This window comes from Haliotis cracherodii, unplaced genomic scaffold (assembly GCF_022045235.1).
Source record: "Haliotis cracherodii isolate W230 unplaced genomic scaffold, xgHalCrac1.p SCAF_1, whole genome shotgun sequence".
NCBI classification, from domain to species: domain Eukaryota; kingdom Metazoa; phylum Mollusca; class Gastropoda; order Lepetellida; family Haliotidae; genus Haliotis; species Haliotis cracherodii.
The window spans coordinates 24,971,076-24,989,444 of NW_027266264.1; the positions used below are offsets into that span (position 1 = coordinate 24,971,076).

Genomic DNA, 18,369 nt, shown 5'->3' on the forward strand with positions numbered 1-18,369 from the left:
CCCACATTAAGCTGACACGCCGTGATATAACTGGAATAATGTTAAAAGCGGCGTTAAACCCAACTCACTCACTCACTCTTTCATTTACCAAGCAGCTTAAAATGTTAATACATGGTCACGTACCGAAGGCTATGCATACGTTCTGGTGTCCCCGCGTTTGAACACACCTGGCACTCCTTGAACAGGCGAGCTTGTGACATGGATTCAGGTCAATCTAAAAAAACAAATCATGTCTCAACAATATGTTCAAAAATTTGCAAATGTAATGCGACTTTCATGACACAAAGGACATTTGAATGTTATGTAAAGGCACCGTAGTATGTTTCTTTCGATTTGGTATAAATAAACCTAAAATAAAACATCTTGTTCGTTCGTGAAATTCTTATGCACTGCTGTTATACATCAATTAAGTATGTCTTCCATAGACACCAGTGAGACGTCTCATGAGTATCCAGTGTGAATTCACATCCACAATGTAAATTGGTAAATGTTGAGCAAATATATATGTAAATGACGAGAGTTGCATGTAGTACGAACTGACGTGAGAACGTATGGGAAATGATATTATGTGAAAGTACCTTCAGAAATGGCATTCTGCTCGCTCTTGATCAAACAAGGCGACCAAGTATTTTTTCAAATATTATATGTTGTTGTGTTTTAACGTCGCACTCGGCAGTATTCCATGCCAGCTATATGACGGCCGTCTGTAAATAATCGAGTCTAGACCAGACAATCCAGGATTGACATCATGAGCATCGATCCACGAAATTGGGATCGATGACATGCATCAACCAAGTCAACGAGCCAGACCACCCGATCCCGTTAGTCGCCTTTTACCAAATGTAATATGACTACTTATGTTTATCAGGTACGGCAACCAAAGATTGATTGATTGATTGATTGATTGACCAAAACGTAGAGACATATATACCCTTATTCTTATAGTTTGAAAATACAGTCCGTGTGGACTGGTGCACCATGCGAGTGTTGGGTCAACAAAATATAAATAGAATATGTATGAGTCTCTTTAGTAATAGATCTGAGAAATGTGTCTATCAGTGTGGCATTAATACATTAGTTTTGTTTATTTTACAAAATAATATAGATAAATTGCAACACAAAACTTCTTGCTGACAATTCGATCTTTTTTATTTGTATCACTACAGACGGACGGACGTTTAAAGAATTCTCAGTTCATCAAAAGAATGAACAAATTCCCAGACTGATACAATTTATACCACGGCTCCAGCATCTTTTAGCCTCTCGCCTTTCGAAAGGAACATATAACTGACTTGTTTTAAAAGAACGCTGACAAATATTTGTTCCTCTAGAGTTAGAATGAATATTATTTTACGCCGCTTTTAGCCATAGTCCAGCCTGAATATGGCTTCAGTATTGAACTTCACGGCGTATTTTGCAATATTACTTAAATATATAGAGATGGGAACACAAAGATTTGGTTTCAGCTCAAAAGCCACCTGAAGCCTACCCACGCTGCCACATACGTCAGAACTCATGTACTTTCATATTTGTATATTGTGCATAAACAACATGCGTTTGCTTTACCTGGTCCCATGAGTGAATCTCTGTGAAGCTGACATCGATGTCACGGTAGACCTCGGCAGTTGAAGCATCTACAGATCTCAAGATGCACATCAGTGTAGCCTTGTTGTGAGTGATTGACAAACAAGCAGGCTGGCTGCCACACAGACTCAAGCACATCCTGAAACCGCTTGGTTGATAGGAGTCAAATCCTCCTGCATGTACATTGGTATGTTGCCTAATCTTCCCCCGTACCCGATGAGGAGCATGTGTTCCCTGTGAGTGGACTCCTTGACCTTGTGAGAAACGTATGGCCAGGAGAAGTTGAACCAGACTAGAGATTCGTGCCATTGTCCTCACAGATTTCATATAAACTGACCCTTAAAATGTTTCAAAGCGCCCGATAAAATGCGTGTCTGAAAATGTGTGCCGTGTGAACATGGTACAGTATTTATGTACTAGCTGCAGCCTTGATGGCAACTGTCACGTTACAGACCACTGAGCGAAACGACCACGGACAAAGGCCATAACACGAAATATCAAACAGTATCTATATTTAATTTTCACATTCCATGTGTAAAGAAATATAGAAAATTAGAGATAAAACGCACAGAATCAACTACATTGTAGGATTCTTTGTGTTAGCTGTGATGTTTTTACGTTGTCAATTCTGCACCTCCCCTCCACCCCGTCCACAAAACAAACACCCCCCCCCACACACACACAGCCACCACCACCACCCCCCGCCCACCCCCCACCACACACACCCACACCCACACACACCCACACACACACACACACACACACACAGCCACACACACACACACACACACACACACACACACACACACACACACACACACACACACACACACACACACACACAAACACACACACACACACACACACACACACACACACACACACACAAAATCACACACACAAAATCACACACACACACAATCACACAATCACACACACACACACACAATCACAATCGGATTGTTGGTATCGCGGCAGCCAATGTGAAGATGTGTCTTGTGAAGATGTCAAGCACCTTCCACACCAGCTGTTTACCCCAGAGTTGGTGCCCAATGTGTGTCATTGGCCACGTGAATGAGCAATCCTTGAAAAGTTACACAACCGAACCTTCTGTTGCGTAGCGAAGAGAATTTAGCAACATACAGCAGTCAAACAACGACCGCTGTTGCGCTTCCTTTGTCATTTTCGTCCCACGGCGACGCCATTTCACGGGATGTCATCACGACCAAAGTCGTCGATTCACGGTGAGCACTCCAAATGATCCTAACCAGCGCCACAAGACTCGGGCTATGTTAAACTGAACCAAATTTATTCTAAAACAAAAATTAAACTTCTACGTATTACTGTACGGGATTTAGGACAATGACACACTATGCGAATAATAACATAAGACTTATCTAACGCTAAACTATCCATTTTAGCGGTGTTTTATTATGTTTAAATCGTTTCTTAACGTAAGGGTGGGGGAATTAGGTGGAACAGACCATCAGTTAGCCCTGAACGATTATAAATTTTCTTACATTCAGCATCCCAAACAAGTAATAACATTTGCCCTATTCCATGAGTGAGTGACTGGATGAGTGAGCGAGTCAGTTAGTGAGTGATCGTTTAACCCAGGTTTAGCAATGGACTACAGATACCAGTATTGTCACCGTTCATCACACATGGTCTATAGATACCAGTATTGTCACCGTTCATCACACATGGTCTATATATACCAGTATTAATCCGGTTCAATGTCCATGGTCTATAAACACCAGTGTTGTCACCGTTCATCACACATGATCTATAGATACCAGTATTGTCACTGTTCATCACACATGGTCTATAGATACCAGTATTGTCACCGTTCATCACACATGGTCTATAGATACCAGTATTGTCACCGTTCATCACACGTGGTCTATAGATACCAGTATTGTCACTGTTCATCACACGTGGTCTATAGATACCAGTATTGTCCCTTTCATCACACATGGTCTATGGGTACCAGTATTGTCACCGTTCATCAAACACGATCTATAGATACCAGTATTGTCATTGTTTATCACACATCGTCTATAGATACCAGTCTTGTCACCGTTCATCACACGTGGTCTATAGATACCAGTATTGTCACCGTTCATCACACACGGTCTATATATACCAGCATTTCACTGTTTATCACACATGGTCTAAAGATACCACTATTGTCTCTTTCATCACACATGGTGTACAGATACAAGTATTGTCACCGTTCACAACACATGGACTAAGGATACCAGTACTGTCACTGTTTATCACACATGGTCTATATATACAAGTTTGTCACTGTTTATCACACATGGTCTATATATACAAGTTTGTCACATTTCATCACACGTGGTCTATAGATACCAGTATTGTCCCTTGAATCACACATGGACTACAGATACCAGTACTGTCACTGTTTATCACACATCGTCTAAAGATACCACTATTGTCCCTTTCATCACACATGGACTACAGATACCAGTCTTGTCTCCGTTCATCACACGTGGTCTATAGATACCACTATTGTCTCCGTTCATCCCACATGGTCTATAGATACCAGTAGTGTCCATTTCATCACACATGGACTACAGATACCAGTATTGTCACTGTTTATCACACATGGTCTATATATACCAGTATTGTCACCGCTCATCCCACGTGGTCTATAGATACCCGTATTGTCACCTTTCATCACACATGGTCTATAGATACCATTATTGTCACTGTTTACCACACGTGGTCTATATATACAAGTTTGTCACCGTTCATCACACGTGGTCTATAGATACCAGTATTGTCCCTTGAATCACACATGGACTACAGATACCAGTATTATCACTGTTTATCACTCATGGTCTATAGAAACCAGTGTTGTCACTCTTTATCACACATGGTCTATAGATACCCTTATTGTCACCGTTCATCACACATGGTCTATAGATACCAGTATTGTCACCGTTTATCACACGTGGTCTATAGATACCAGTATTGTTACTGTTCATCACACATGGTCTATAGATACCAGTATTGTCCCTTTCATCACACATGGTCTATGGGTACCAGTATTGTCACCGTTTATCAAACACGATCTATAGATACCAGTATTGTCATTGTTTATCACACATCGTCTATAGATACCAGTCTTGTCACCGTTCATCACACGTGGTCTATAGATACCAGTATTGTCACCGTTCATCACACATGGTACAAAAATACGAGTATGGTCACTGTTCATGACACACGGTCTATAGATACCAGCATTTCACTGTTTATCACACATGGTGTAAAGATACCACTATTGTCTCTTTCATCACACATGGTGTACAGATACAAGTATTGTCACCGTTCATCACACATGGTCTATAGATACCCGTATTGTCACCGTTCATCACACATGGTCTATAGATACCAGTATTGTCACCGTTCATCACACGTGGTCTATAGATACCAGCATTGTCACTGTTTATCGCACATGGTCTATAGATACCAGGTTTGTCACTATTTATCATACCTGGTCTATAGGGACCAGTATTGTCACTGTTTATCACACGTGGTCTTTAGATACCAGCATTGTCACTGTTTATCACATCTGGTCTATAGATACCAGCATTGTCATTGTTCATCTCACGTGGTCTACAGATACCAGTATTGTGGTTGCAACTTCATTTCTTTCCCATGTCACTCAACCAATTTATTTTGACACAAACTTACCCAGCCACATATTATTTTTTTAATTTTCATGTTTCAATGAGAGATGGTCATAAATACTTTAGACGTAGTCAAATTTAACAACATTTCTTTTAATTATCAATTACATAAAAAACCCAACTTGGTGTACTTTTTGTTGCCCAGCTGCATATCAACATCCACACGACATACATTCCTGGCAATAACTGAATTGAGAAATATACGAATTTGATATTATTAATATTCATACATGTCATAGTGATTGTGTGTAAACCTAGACATAACATACAACAACGTTATTTCTACAGTGTTGTTAAACATCAGGATATTAATACTTAAGCTATGGTTAACAATATTTCGTTTAATTGGAGTGCAAAAGGGTGCTCCGAAGGACTAACACCACAACCACCGCGTGTGCTGACTAGATACTTAAAGTACTTATTGTATATATCCTGTATAAAGTACATTTGCATACACAGCAAGATATCGAGTTGGTTTTCACTTGAGACTGAGAACCGCACACCTATGAATATGTCTAACCAAATAACGACAATGCAACCGTGAGTAAAACGCTCACCTGCTGCGCTTGCATTCCGACATGTTTCAGCATGCAATAATCACACGCGATATGAAAATTTCAATTTATTTTTTGTCATTTTGGTACATTCTTTCTCAGTTAAACATTCCTGAGCTTTTTCTGCTTTTCAGAATGATACTATGTATTTTACAAAGGTAGTTTGCAAGAAAACTGATTGAATAAGTATATGCTATTAACACGAAATTCCATGTAGCAGAATTTTTACTTGATTAAAAAACCGCTAAAATGTTTTAACCTTGAGAGGAATACACATTCTGTAGACATGTTACTTGCAAACTCACGGTGATGCAAATAATAATACCAGGCGTTTCAGCTTGACAGAGGAATACCAACATGATATTACACTGTCAGGTGATATGGTGTGTTTACATGATTTACATATTTTCACCAACATTACACAAAGATCCAACAAGATAGCTTTCATGTTCCATGGAGTCTCAGTACCCTTAAGATATACATTGTGTCATAAAAATGTCGCCATCCATCTTTGTTGCTGTAAGATGTAGGGAACGCGATCGAAGCCTCTACAGCCCGGGCCAGTTTATATGTTCCGATAAGAATCTCCGAGCTCAAATTATCATTTCCCTGTGGTGTGACTATTATATAGATATGTATATTTGAGAATGGTACCTTTATACCCTGTGTTCTTTTTGCTTTTGTGCATGAATAAATAAAAAGAAAAAAACTAAAGCCGTATGTTTTCATGTCTCAATTCGCAGTCACTGACCGCTATTTTATTTTAATTCCCTGCCATACTATAAACATGCTTTTTGAATGCACGGAATTTGAATTTGTGTTTTGAAAAGGACTGGTTGTTCAACATTCCAACATCCGCGACTCGCGAGAGATGCATTTCTAAGTTAGTATCGATCGATTTGGCCGGAGCATTGTCTCGTCTCTTCGCCATATCTCCGTGCATTGTGCGAGCACCTTGGTATTCTCCCGCTGTTATATGGCAGAAATACAATAAAATATTCACCTTTTCCAAACTATAATGACACGATATATACAAACGTTCATTCTGTACAGTTCTACTATTTCAGTTATTACCAACCACACACACACACACACACACACACACACACACACACACACACACACACACACACACACACACACACACACACACACACACACACACACACGCACGCACGCACGCACGCACGCACACACACACACACACACACACACACACACACACACACACACGCACACACACACAGAGAACGTTTCTTGACCGTCAAAATCAAATTGTGCATCTAGTAAAAACACAACCCTTTCCACATTCAAAAGGAATCTCTGTCTATTGTACGATTTTGACTATATCATGATCATGTGTTTATTTCATCACTATGAAATAGTGATAATATTAGGTGTCCGCTAAAAGGTGAGCGTATCCTGCCCCGCATATTTTGCAAATTGCCCTGAACCTCTGAAGATAGATATGTAACTGTATCTATTATCACCACGGGCGTTTGGAACAAGAGCCCCATGAATCAAAGAGTGAAGATTTTGACGGAATTGAACTTGGTTCTTTCCTGAGATTGTAAATATAAATCAAATCCAAATTCCACTGGTTTCCAATGTTTTTCTGTGAGTATAAAGAAGCCCTTCCTTGATTGTAGTAAGTATTGTGGTTACTCTTTGGGACAGGAATTTGGTGGTACAGTTGCTGGACCCAGTGATATATTTGTCTTTGTACTCATGTTAAAGGAATTGTGGAATGGGCATGTCTTCAGGCTTAAGAGTCCAGCAAAAAGTCATGCTAAGATTGCCTGCGACTGGCCCTTTGCGATGCTTCACTGTCACTGTTCATCGTTAGTTTTTCCTAATAGGATCATGTCATGTCACATTCGCATGTACAAAGTAAATTTTCTCGGAGTCGATTAAAGGTAAAAATATTCTACAAATGAATTTGTTCTCGAAAACACCTACGCAACACGCTGATATCCTATCATATTGTGTCTGCGTTCAGACAGTATCTCGACCATAAGTGTTTGTGGATTCATTTACGGACATGAATCTGTCCAATATCCATCTTGAAGAGCTTTATTCAGACGAGACAGGCTTTTCTAATTTCGCCTTTACAGTAAAAACGTGAACATATGTCCCTTGTGAGATAACCATGATTCGTATTTAGATTTGTGTATACCTTCAAGGTACGGGCGGTTGGGGCGGTTCGAGAACACAGTGGTACAAGAATGAGCAGCGTTTGCCGAAGGACCGAGTTCGAGTCCATATATGGGTACAATGTGGGAAATATGTTTGGTTTAATATCACTGGAAGATTGTTAAAAGCGGCATAAAGCGACACACATTCATTACTGTATTTGGGAGTCGAACAGACTCATGTTCTCACAGGTACCATAACAAAGAACGATGAGGTATAACAGGATACATATCCCTCCCAGGATAATACATGCAATGGCGACAGGGTGTTCGGACAGAGGATATATTCCGTATAACGTACGTTGAGGTACAATAACATAACACAACACAATCATTTCTTGATCCAATTTCAATTTTGAATTTTGAATTTCAATAGAATAAAATCTTTTCTGAGCTTTTAGGAATTCTCATCAGTCCAATTAGATTATATCTTTAACTAATTTTACTTCAAATCCTAGGCTTATCGTGTATCTACCGAAATTTCAGCTTCTATACTGAATACATAATTACAGTTTGGGTATTAATAATGATATTCTTGAAAGGATGGGTTTTGACCTTTTATGCCTTCAGGATCTGTGAGGCGGTCGGGTAGCCTAGTGGTTAAAGCGTTCGCTCGTCACGCCGAAGACCGGGTTCGATTCCCGACATGGGTACAATGTGTGAAGCTCATTCCCGGTGTCCCCCGCCGTGATATTGCTGGAATAGTGCTAAAAGCGGCGTAAAACGTCACTCACTCACTGTAATTTAAGAAATGAGAAATACTTCAAGTAAATTAAATTTATCATTAAGCTAACCTTGTTAATTTCAACATATGGGTGTTTTGGACTTAAAACAACACTAAATGTACATATTAAGCTAAACAATTGTGAAAAGCCTGATATAAAAGGAAGCATTTACATTTTTTGAACATGAGTAGGTTTTTGACCCTCGCATATGTTCTTAGGTGTGGAGACAGGTATAAAACATTACGGTAAAAAATAATCTTGGGGCACGGACCTGCTCATGGTTAGATTGGTGTCTTGAAGATAGGAAAGTCGTTTTTTACTCCTTTTATCTATTCTTAAGTAATCCAGATGTAAATACACGTTCAAATATAATAACTGAAACTTTTTGTGGTCAACCGTTTGATAATGTCTGATAATTTACAAACCATTATTACAAAGATTTCTGTAACTTTATAATTTGGCATTTCCAGCTGGCCAACAATGGCCATTTTCCTGCTTCATTGACAGTTAAACGTATTTGGGGCATATAATTATAGTTCCTTATTATTTCTGTTAAGACTTTTAAGATTAATGATACAAATCAAGCAAAAGTACAAAAATACATCGTCGTCCCGAACAAGCACCATTTTTCAAGTAAACACATTGACCATCCACACTATCATTTAGTGAGTGCGGTGAGTCCGTGGTTCCTTGGATTCAAATACGCATGCTTCAAACTACATGGTTACCCAGGAACATAGCCACAGCTTTGTCACCAAGTTATCTCAATGATAAGGCTATCTCCTAACCCGTGAGTGAGGTGAGTCCTTGGTTCCTTGGATTCAAATACGCATGCTTCAAACTACATGGTTACCTAGGAACATAGCCACAGCTTCACCAAGTTATCTCAATGATAAGGCTATCCCCCAACCCGAACAACGCACTTGCACCAGCATTTACCACCAGACTGTGTAAAAGGATTCATATAGTTTACCCATTTTCTGAAATAGAACATAATAATGATTAATCATACATAAATACTACTCATGAGATCTCAATAGCAAACGGTCGTATAATCGATAAAAACAGTGAATCGTCTCGTGTACAAAACGAACTGCGCCCATTTCAATCGATTTGTGGAATTCAGGAGTTAAGGAGAAGCAGGGATGACGAGGGCGCTTCGGCGTAGAAATATTGGAAGGTTAGTAGCACCCGCTGAACGCCACAGCGAAATATTTTAATTCAGAAAGATATTTGTGGAGAATACTAAGGCCGAAGCTCTGAATTTACAGTCGACACTCCATGTCCATATTCGCTGAAGCCGAGGCTGGTTTGTTGAAGCAAACATCTACCACAATAGGCATGTAGGTCATGGACACTCAATTCTATAGGCTGTCGCTGTGAGGAAAATTGATGGGCTCAATTCGATCTGAGCGAGAGTTACATAAAATATTTCGCAACATGCTTTTCGGAATCAATCTTTGAAGGCCGACACACCTGATTAGGACGAGAATGACAAATTAATGAGCAATACTACAACCATCACATCCACAAACCTGTTACATATACTGTTTATGTGTGAATTGAGTTCTCTGAGAGTGGGAGGTCATACTGGACCGTAATGAATTGACCTTATTTCCAACGTAGAAATACCATTACATTATTGAGGCTAGAGGCTTGGAGAATTGCCTGAAGCTAGCGATTTGAATGTATAATTTCCTCATGTAAGAGGTCCTACTTTAACAGGGCGGTATCTGACAGCCATCGGTCTGTTTCAGACACAGAGAGGTGGCCTAGTGGAGTAGCGCATTGACATGAGGGAACACCCGTATTCTCGTGGAGAATGTGTATGCATTATGGGACGATCATTCTGCTGGTGTTTCTGAATACAGGAACATCGGTGAAAGGCAAGTGTTTCATTCAGTCTGCCATTCTGTTGCATAAATGTTGTGGCATTAACTCATCGATAATTCAGTGAGGTATTTGTATGAACGACCCCTTTAGATAATGTATATTTTAGTATTTTTAACGTTCATGTTCTTAGCAGTGTAGGCTGTAAGTAGTGTTAGGAAATAACTATCCCGTATTTCCCATAGTTCAAAGATTTCAGGGTTGTGTTAATCATAGTTCACTAGTTTGTGTTCAAATCGAGATGTTTACCTTGATGGATTTGGTTGTATCCCACTCTAATTGTGCCATCAACTACTGCTACATTAAGGACATACTACTACTACTACTACTACTACTACTACTACTACTACTACTACTACTACTACTACTACTCCCGCTCTTACCAACACTACTACAACTACTAACACCAACACTGCAACTACTACTTCTACTACTACTACTACTACTACTACTACTACTACTACTACCACCATTTCTTCTACAACCACCATAATTACACGTGAAGATCCGGGGTAGAATAGGTCTTCAGCAACCCATGCTTGCCGTAAAAGGCGACTATGCTTGTCGTAAAAGGCGACTAACGGGATCGGGTGGTCAGGCTCGCTGACTTGGTTGATGCATGTCATCGATCCCAATTGCGCGGATCGATGCTGATGATATTATTCACTGGATTGTCTGGTCCAGACTCGATTATTTACAGACCGCCGTCATATAGCTGGAATATTGCTGAGTGCGGCGTAAAACAACAAACCAACCAACCATGATTACTACTACTAACATCACCACCGCAACTACTAATCCATACTATAACAATAGCACTACCACCACATGAACTATAATTGCTACCACAGTCACAAATAACCACTCCTTTTTACCTCGACAATCTTCACTACTACCATAATATAATCAACAACAAAAAACATCCCATATAACAAAAACGACTTCTACTACCCCAACCACCCTAACTACGTCTTCTATTCCTACTACGACCGCCACAATCACCACCCCACCGCCACGCCTACGAGCCAATACCATAACAATACTACTACCACAGCACCTTCTGTAAATGCTAACATGCTACAATAACATCACAGTAATACCACCACGACCACCACTTCTATTTCTACCGCTAACACCTCCACTACGTGTAAAACAAAAACGACTTCACCTACCACAACTCCCCCTACGTCTTATACTATTACCACCACTACCACTACTACGTCTGTTAATGATTACACTAATCAAATTATCTTCATGTGTGTAACCAGTATTGATTGTCTGCGTCTGTTACATCAAGCTTGTTTGTTCAAATTAACCGCCTCCAGTGGTCCAGTGGAAGAGCGTCCGCCCGGAGAGCGGAAGGTCCGAGGTTCGACCCTCGGTCGCGTCATACCAAAAGACGTTAAAAGATGGTACTTGTTGTTACCCTGTTTGGCGCTCGGCATTAAGGACTGGTCAGCTCGGAGTCAGTTTAATGTGTCTGAGTGCATGTTAAACTGCGGCATGGTATCTCAGTCGGCTAGCAGTATAAACTCGGCATCAGTCCTGACTGCCACACACGCACACGTGCATGACGGTCGCTTTATTAGTGCATTGATATTGGAGACGACATAAACCCATTTCACCTCATCTGGTTCAGATGTAGGAAAGGAGTAAGTCGTTGGTTTTTGTTACAACACGTTTGTTTGTTGACAGATTAAACAGGCAGATTTGTAAATGTAGGACAGGTTGTGTCGTTAGTGTTTGTGACATCAAGTTTGATGGTTAACAGATTACACAGGCAGATTGTAAATGTAGGACAGGTTGTGTCGTTAGTGTTTGTGACATCAAGTTTGATGGTTAACAGATTACACAAGCATATTGTAAATGTAGGACAGGTTGTGTCGTTAGTGTTTGTGACATCAAGTTTGATGGTTAACAGATTACACAGGAAGATTGTAAATGTAGGACAGGTTGTGTCGTTAGTGTTTGTGACATCAAGTTTGATGGTTAATAGATTATTCAGGCAAATTGTAAATGTAGGACATGTTTTGTCGTTAGTGTTTGTGACATCAAGTTTGATGGTTAACAGATTACACAGGCAGATTGTAAATGTAGGACAGGTTGTGTCGTTAGTGTTTGTGACATCAAGTTTGTTTGTTGACAGATTGTACCGGCAGATGTGTAGAGTGTAGGAAAGGGGTGTGTCAGTGGTGCTTGGAACAGTGGTACAACCACTCCTGTGAGTATGAGTGTGGTCACTGCAACACCGGGGGATGCAACTGGAGGACAGGGTACTGCAAGACCAGCTGTTCCCCGGAACACTGCGGCCAAGGTTGTTCGTGCAAAGAGGAAATATCGGGTAAACATGAATATCAGTACAATGAGTGAGCTGTATTGGGACATGGTAGCCCAGTCTTAAAGGCGACGGAATAAGCTGTGCGTGGTTGCTCCCCTTTGCGGTGGCAGAATCATACGTTCATATAGGGGAGTCGCTCTGATTAAGATCCTTGGTATGCTAGCACCATTGCCATGCTGGTGGGTTTCATCAAAACTGCGAACTTTTCAAACCTGCATCACTTCGGTCTTTTATAATTACAAAAATGTGTTCGAAGCGGCGAAAATAAAAGTGACAAAACCCTTTCCGTATCCGTAAGAAACATTTGCCCAAACAGAGTCCAGTGTACGATTACAGTGATGATACCAGGTCTTCGCGAAAAGGTGAGCGTATCCCTATCGGTGGTACCCGTCATTAACACAGGAAAAGGCAAGGCTATTGTTCACCTGAAAAAAACCCACAGGAACACATGGTACAAGTCAAAATACGGAATTGTACCGGACATAATTCTTGTTACTGATGCGTCATATTTGTCTACATAAAAACCTGTTGAAAGCTTACTGAGTTAAATTCTGTAGCCTTGATCAAACCCCTGTACTCCCTTACTCTAAGCTATTGTGCGGTTATTTTTATGTCAATCCAATTTCGGGTGTCAGAAGCTTGTGATAATAATGGATAAACTATACGTGTTAAATACGTTTAAAGGGGTGACCAAAGGTTGTTTGACCAAATAGTTCATCTGTTTTCGTCTCGCCTAATTTCCTGGTTCGATTCCTTACATGGTAAATCATATGACTTACATTTATGTTATATGCTATCACTCACTCTCTCCCTCATTGATATTTCTTCATGTTGTTTATAGTTGAATCTATTACACAAATATAAAACCAGCAATGATTATATCAGCAACTGATAGTAAAACAGATAATGTCAATCAAATAAATTATACCAGAGAATAATTATGAAATATTTTCATTTCAGATGCAAACTATCGAAAGAATATAAGTGACAGCATTCCAAATAATATCATCGTTGCATTTGTCATCGGAATCGTATTTCTAGTATTCATTGTGTTCATATTCTGTGGATATAACAAATGCCCAGAAAAAGACGATGTGACGCCGAGGACTAATCGCAATACCACAAGAACAGCGCGTCGTACAACCTCAAGTACAACAGGCAGTCCCTCTGTCATGTCGTGCCCTAGCAACGGTCGTAGTGACGTCACTTCCCCTTTGTATCCTTACGCTCCTGGTTCACAAAGCACATACCGGAGTAATATGGCTTCGGACGTCATGTGTCAACCGTTTGGAACAGCGGGAAGACACACCACTATGACGTTTTCGTCTGATAACCCTCCTCCTCCATACGGGTCTCTTTCCCCAGCTGGAATCCCCCCTCCCACCTCGGAAGGATCAGCACCGCCCACCTACGAATCTCTTTTTCCTGCTAAGAACTTACCAGACCCAAGGTGATCTTAATCTGACTCTGAATGCTTGTCCTCGGAATGTGCTTAACGCTGATTGGTGCAGCTGCAGCTATTCGGATCATCTCGGCGTATACCGCTACCTACTTAATACCTTGGTAGCTGTGGAGTAGTGATGTATTCACTGTAATCCATTTTCCGCCAGATCCCGCCTCATAAAGTTCGTATACATTGTTGACCAATTTTGAAAATTTCCTATTGTATGCTTAACAGGAAATTATGTATACATTTTGTAGATGACCCTTCATCTACAATATGTATACATCATTTCTGTTTATACAGAATACACTTTGCAAAATTTACATCTTGTTACCATTGCCGCCAGATTGTGTTGTGTAATGTGATAGTCACGTGAACGAAACCATGGCTTCCTACCAGTGCTGGCTGAGCTGGGATTCAGGCAATGGGGCTTCAGGTGCACATGCTTCTCATAACCGACATGGGGTTAACGAGATAATGCTGACAATGAACATTTTGTACATTTACGTAATATGTATTGCATTTTTATATGCACAGTTCTACCGATACTACATTTATTGTTCCGAAAGCTGGATTTATATTTGAATCTTACACATTTCGTTGATTAACGTGTATTCTGTAGTTGCGTGATATCGTAAATCGTATGTGATGTATGACAAGTGTGCCATTGTTTAAATTACGTACTTTTACACCTTCCGATGATCTTTACAATCTGAACAATCGTTGAAACTGTTTGTTTCTAGATATGGAAATACAACATTTACATCAGTGTTAGACTGCTAATATACCATGAATACACATAGCGATAGTTGAACTGGTGGGGTAGCAAGATACTTAATAGGAAAGAAACACTCTTGTGGTCATCAATGGGGTGGTTGTCATATCGTTTGGTTGTGGTTTCTGATTTTGTATTTTCAGAACTATTGTATGATATTTGTTTTCATACCATCATAAGTGTGCGTGACACCGAGGGTTTGGGTATTATTTTACAGAAAGAGACATTGTTTTAATTCCCTTGATGTTTTCCATATTCTATTACCAAAGTTAATGTCAAGCTTAGGCTATTGTGGTTATGTCCGAAATAAACATGTAACAGTGATGTCTTGATATACAGCTGTGATATATATCACATATGTTGTGTCTGATACAAATCAGCAATATTGATTTTTATCACATATATGGTACCTGATAAACATAATCAATATTGATGTTTATCACACGTATTGCATGTGTACATTGTGTTTGACGTGCATCAACACACATGATGCAATACAGATGCTTAGTATATGGTGTATATGCTATGCAGCAACACGCCTCATGTGTTTCACATACAGTACATATGCAGGGCATATGTTGTGTTTGATGTGCATTAACACACATGATGTGTTTCATTATCAGTACAGATGCAGAGCATATGTTGCTTATTGTTCTATCTTGCCGTTGGTATATATCACAAACCTACCAAGCTATACATGACCATTCGTTATGAGATCATATGTCTGTACACTTTCCTATCGCGAACACATACATCGCCAATGCTGCCCACGTTCCATCAAGCGTGGTGTTCCTGTAAACTATAATTATCATACCTCGTCTTCGAAAATTATGGTCAGGGTACTGTAGGTATCAGGTAGCAAACGTTGATCTTAGAAGATCCGTGTCACTGTCACTACTCGTGTGATGTACCGTGTAAGATCTCCAATTCAACAGTACTGTATCCTGCATTAATGAGTATAACATAAAATGAATATTTGAGTTGGTGCTATTCCACACACAAGGACTACATATGTCCACGGCCTGCTCCTGGCATAAACCAGAAGGCGGCATTCTAACAAATGTACACCAATCATCCCATTACAACTTCCTATACTTCCCACATTATGAAAGCATAGTCACGTAGTATAAGCATCTGTTTGTTATTATGATTGTGCATTCTCCAAGATTTACGACGCATGTCCATATGAAATTACCCAATGTCTTCATGCTCTTATGTTCAAAACTGTACTTTCCAGGAACGTTGGTATCCCATGTGCTGTGTTCAATGTCTTCCTTCGAATACCAAGCAAGCTGAATGTCAGAGTGGCGTACTCCCACAATGCAGACATGTTTATTGATTCTAAGATGATCCATAGACTTTGTGTTTACGAAATGAATCTGCACATCGGGCATATGCGCATGAACGGCGTACCTTTATTCATAAACCATATTATCGAACTCCCATGTCTGTGTAAAGTCACAGCAAAAAAAGTGAAGGTTTCCGTCTTCCGGAAACCTTCCGGATAGCTTCCCATTTTGGATCCGGCCCGGATACCTTCTGGAAACCTTCCGGAAATCTTTCAGATACCTTCAGCAACCTTCAAATTTCTTGGTATTTTCCGGAATTTTTTTGTATGTGTTTCACAATTAAATGAACAAAATGCACCCCCCAAATATTGACATTTTTTTAAAGGTTTCCGGAAGGTATCCGGAAGACGGAAACCTACACTTTTTTGCTGTGCGTCTATGACTCTCTCCCTGGTGTCACTCGTTCAATACATTCATTATTTCACACCCTCACTTACTCATCATTACCGGCATTTTCTTACCGTACGATATACATGTACGTTACGTCAGTCGCTTGGTGGGTTGGAGTGAACACGATAATACATGTACAGGCAATGGTACACACTATGCGTGTTAATGTAGACTTGTCAATTTCGCCTACCCGTTTTCCTCATTGAATGTGCCAATGAATAATATTTCAAACAAGAAACAACAACAATCATATACTCAAGTTTTTTTGTTTGATGTTTTTATTGTTTACTACTGGTGTTTGAATGGTTTTGTTTATATCTATTGTTTATTTGTCGTTATTTTGGGGATATCCATATTTCCCTTTTTGTTATAATCAGTCAGTGATGTCTACGATCTGTTCTCATTCTGACGAGGGACCAATGTGCACAAAATGATCGATATGATTAAATTGACGTTGCTTAATTATTTATTGTATTTTTAAACGCACTTTTTACATTTATCTTTTGAAATAAAATATTACCAATATTCGTATGCGGTGTTGACTCCCTTTGATTATAAAAAAAATAATGTTATTATATGCTAATTACAGAGAACATAACTCATAATGTTTGACGATGTATTTGAAATGTATTCATATACGTGTTCACAAAACATATTCAACATCGCAGGAAAGATGCTACAAGTATTTAGTTGAAATAATATCCATATGTAGGTGTCTCACATGCAATCACTGACTATACAAAATACCACGAGACACTATTTCATGTTACACCGGTTTTATTATTAAATTCGACTAGCATGTTTCTAAAAATACACATGATGTTATGTTGTGGGTGCTGTTATATCAATATAAAGGAGCATCCCATAGAAGAAACAAACATGTTGTATATAAAGACAAATTAGGAAACTTCCGGGCAAAAGAAAGTATACACTTGAAAATTGGATTTGACCTAAACGTTGCAAGTGTTACTATGATGATGACCGTTGCCCGTTGTGCGACACTCATCGATATGATGCGTGTAATATCGGCTAAAAACAAATTAATTTTTAACACACCACCATCGAATAACCATTTCTTGTTTGTTTCATGTTTAGCCACCATCAAATTGACTTGTTTTTGCCCAGGAGGTTATTATTAATCATTCCAATATATCTTGTAAATTGCAATGTGAACAAATCCTTTTAGAGCTGCAATGTACTGTCGATGATGCGCGCCGGCGAGGATATGGCAAAGTGCATCATATCGCCTTCTGTTTGTCCTAAGCGTTGAATTACCCTACATTATACATTGCAGAATCAAAATGGTAAAAAAAATTCATATCTTATTTACGTTCGAAATATTTGTTAATGCTATACGTGTCCTCTTGTCCGACGCGAAGACACATTGGCAACCATCTTCCACAATAATT

General features: G+C 39.6%; 1 protein-coding gene across 1 annotated transcript; it reads left to right on the forward strand.

The window, feature by feature from the left end:
* The first annotated feature begins 9,895 nt into the window (after positions 1 to 9,895).
* LOC139462327 (uncharacterized) lies at positions 9,896 to 17,441 on the forward strand. Its single transcript, XM_071243969.1, has 4 exons — positions 9,896 to 9,954; positions 10,532 to 10,660; positions 12,811 to 13,005; positions 13,963 to 17,441. The coding sequence occupies exons 2-4, from the start codon at positions 10,597 to 10,599 to the stop codon at positions 14,454 to 14,456; spliced, it is 753 nt and encodes a 250-aa protein (XP_071100070.1). The 5' UTR covers positions 9,896 to 9,954; positions 10,532 to 10,596; the 3' UTR covers positions 14,457 to 17,441.
* Positions 17,442 to 18,369: the final 928 nt, after the last annotated feature.